Source organism: Penaeus monodon, chromosome 19 (assembly GCF_015228065.2).
Source record: "Penaeus monodon isolate SGIC_2016 chromosome 19, NSTDA_Pmon_1, whole genome shotgun sequence".
Classification (NCBI taxonomy): Eukaryota; Metazoa; Arthropoda; class Malacostraca; order Decapoda; family Penaeidae; genus Penaeus; species Penaeus monodon.
The window spans coordinates 4937947-4938848 of record NC_051404.1 but is presented as its reverse complement, the minus strand read 5'-3'; the positions used below and the strand labels follow the sequence as shown (position 1 = coordinate 4938848).

At 45.3% G+C, this 902-nt stretch overlaps 1 protein-coding gene across 1 annotated transcript in view; it reads right to left on the bottom strand.

The window, feature by feature from the left end:
- Positions 1 to 902, bottom strand: part of LOC119585312 (canalicular multispecific organic anion transporter 2-like) — a 29058-nt gene that overhangs the window by 3407 nt on the left and 24749 nt on the right. The window contains exons 25-27 of the mRNA XM_037933987.1: positions 648 to 831; positions 367 to 475; positions 78 to 204 (exon numbers count right to left, since the gene is read on the bottom strand). Coding sequence (XP_037789915.1) covers positions 78 to 204; positions 367 to 475; positions 648 to 831 — 420 coding nt within the window. The remainder of the gene's footprint in view (positions 1 to 77; positions 205 to 366; positions 476 to 647; positions 832 to 902) is intronic.

Here is a 902-nt window from a genome sequence, read left to right as displayed (position 1 = left end):
CAATTCAATAAACCATTCAAACATATTGCAGTGCCATGTAACACACCAGAAGGAAGAAAAAGCAAAGCTGGACTCACATTGAGAGCGTAAGTGATGGCGAGGCCGACCATACCGGCGCTGACGTCACCGCGGCCCACGACGGAGAAGATGGCTGCCACGAAAGTTATTAAATTTCCTATGAACTCAAGTCTCACACCCAGCCATCTGGAATGAGTTCATGACACTCTAAAATAATCTTTGTTTAATATGTGATACGATTTTTTTTTCTTTTTGCGAAATAATGAAGCTAGGATACACCATCTCTGCAATAATAACTTGAAGTTACTCTTCGAACTTGCATTAGGAATTAACGCGTTATTGACTAACCTGTTGCAAGCCAAGTTGGAAATATTGGCCTTAGTGGTGAGATCAACTCGCCTCTGAGATTCCGCCATAAAAGCATCCTCCATTTTAAAGGCACGGAGGGTCGCCACGCCTGAAATGCACAATAATAATATAATAATTAAAGAGAATCCTGTAGATAAAAAGGTATATTTCCGTCATCGTCACCACCATCCCCGTCATCCCCGTCACCGCCAGCAATAATCATCGGCAATATCTTCAACTACCAACATCCTCGTCACCACCACCATAATTCGGCCTTATACCTTGCACACTCTCCCCGAAGTGAGAGAAAATCGGAGACTTCGACACCGACTCGATCCTCCTGAGCTGCCGTGCGGATGAGATGTAGACGACCTGGATGAAGTAGTAGAAAACCATGATGGGCACGATCACCAGCCCCGCGAGAGGCGTTGACCCCACGAGTACGATGAGGGTCGTCGCTACCTGCAATGCGATTCGGGAAGTGATGAGCTTATTGTGGAAAGGCGAGAGAAAAAAAAGTAAAAGAAAAGAGTGCT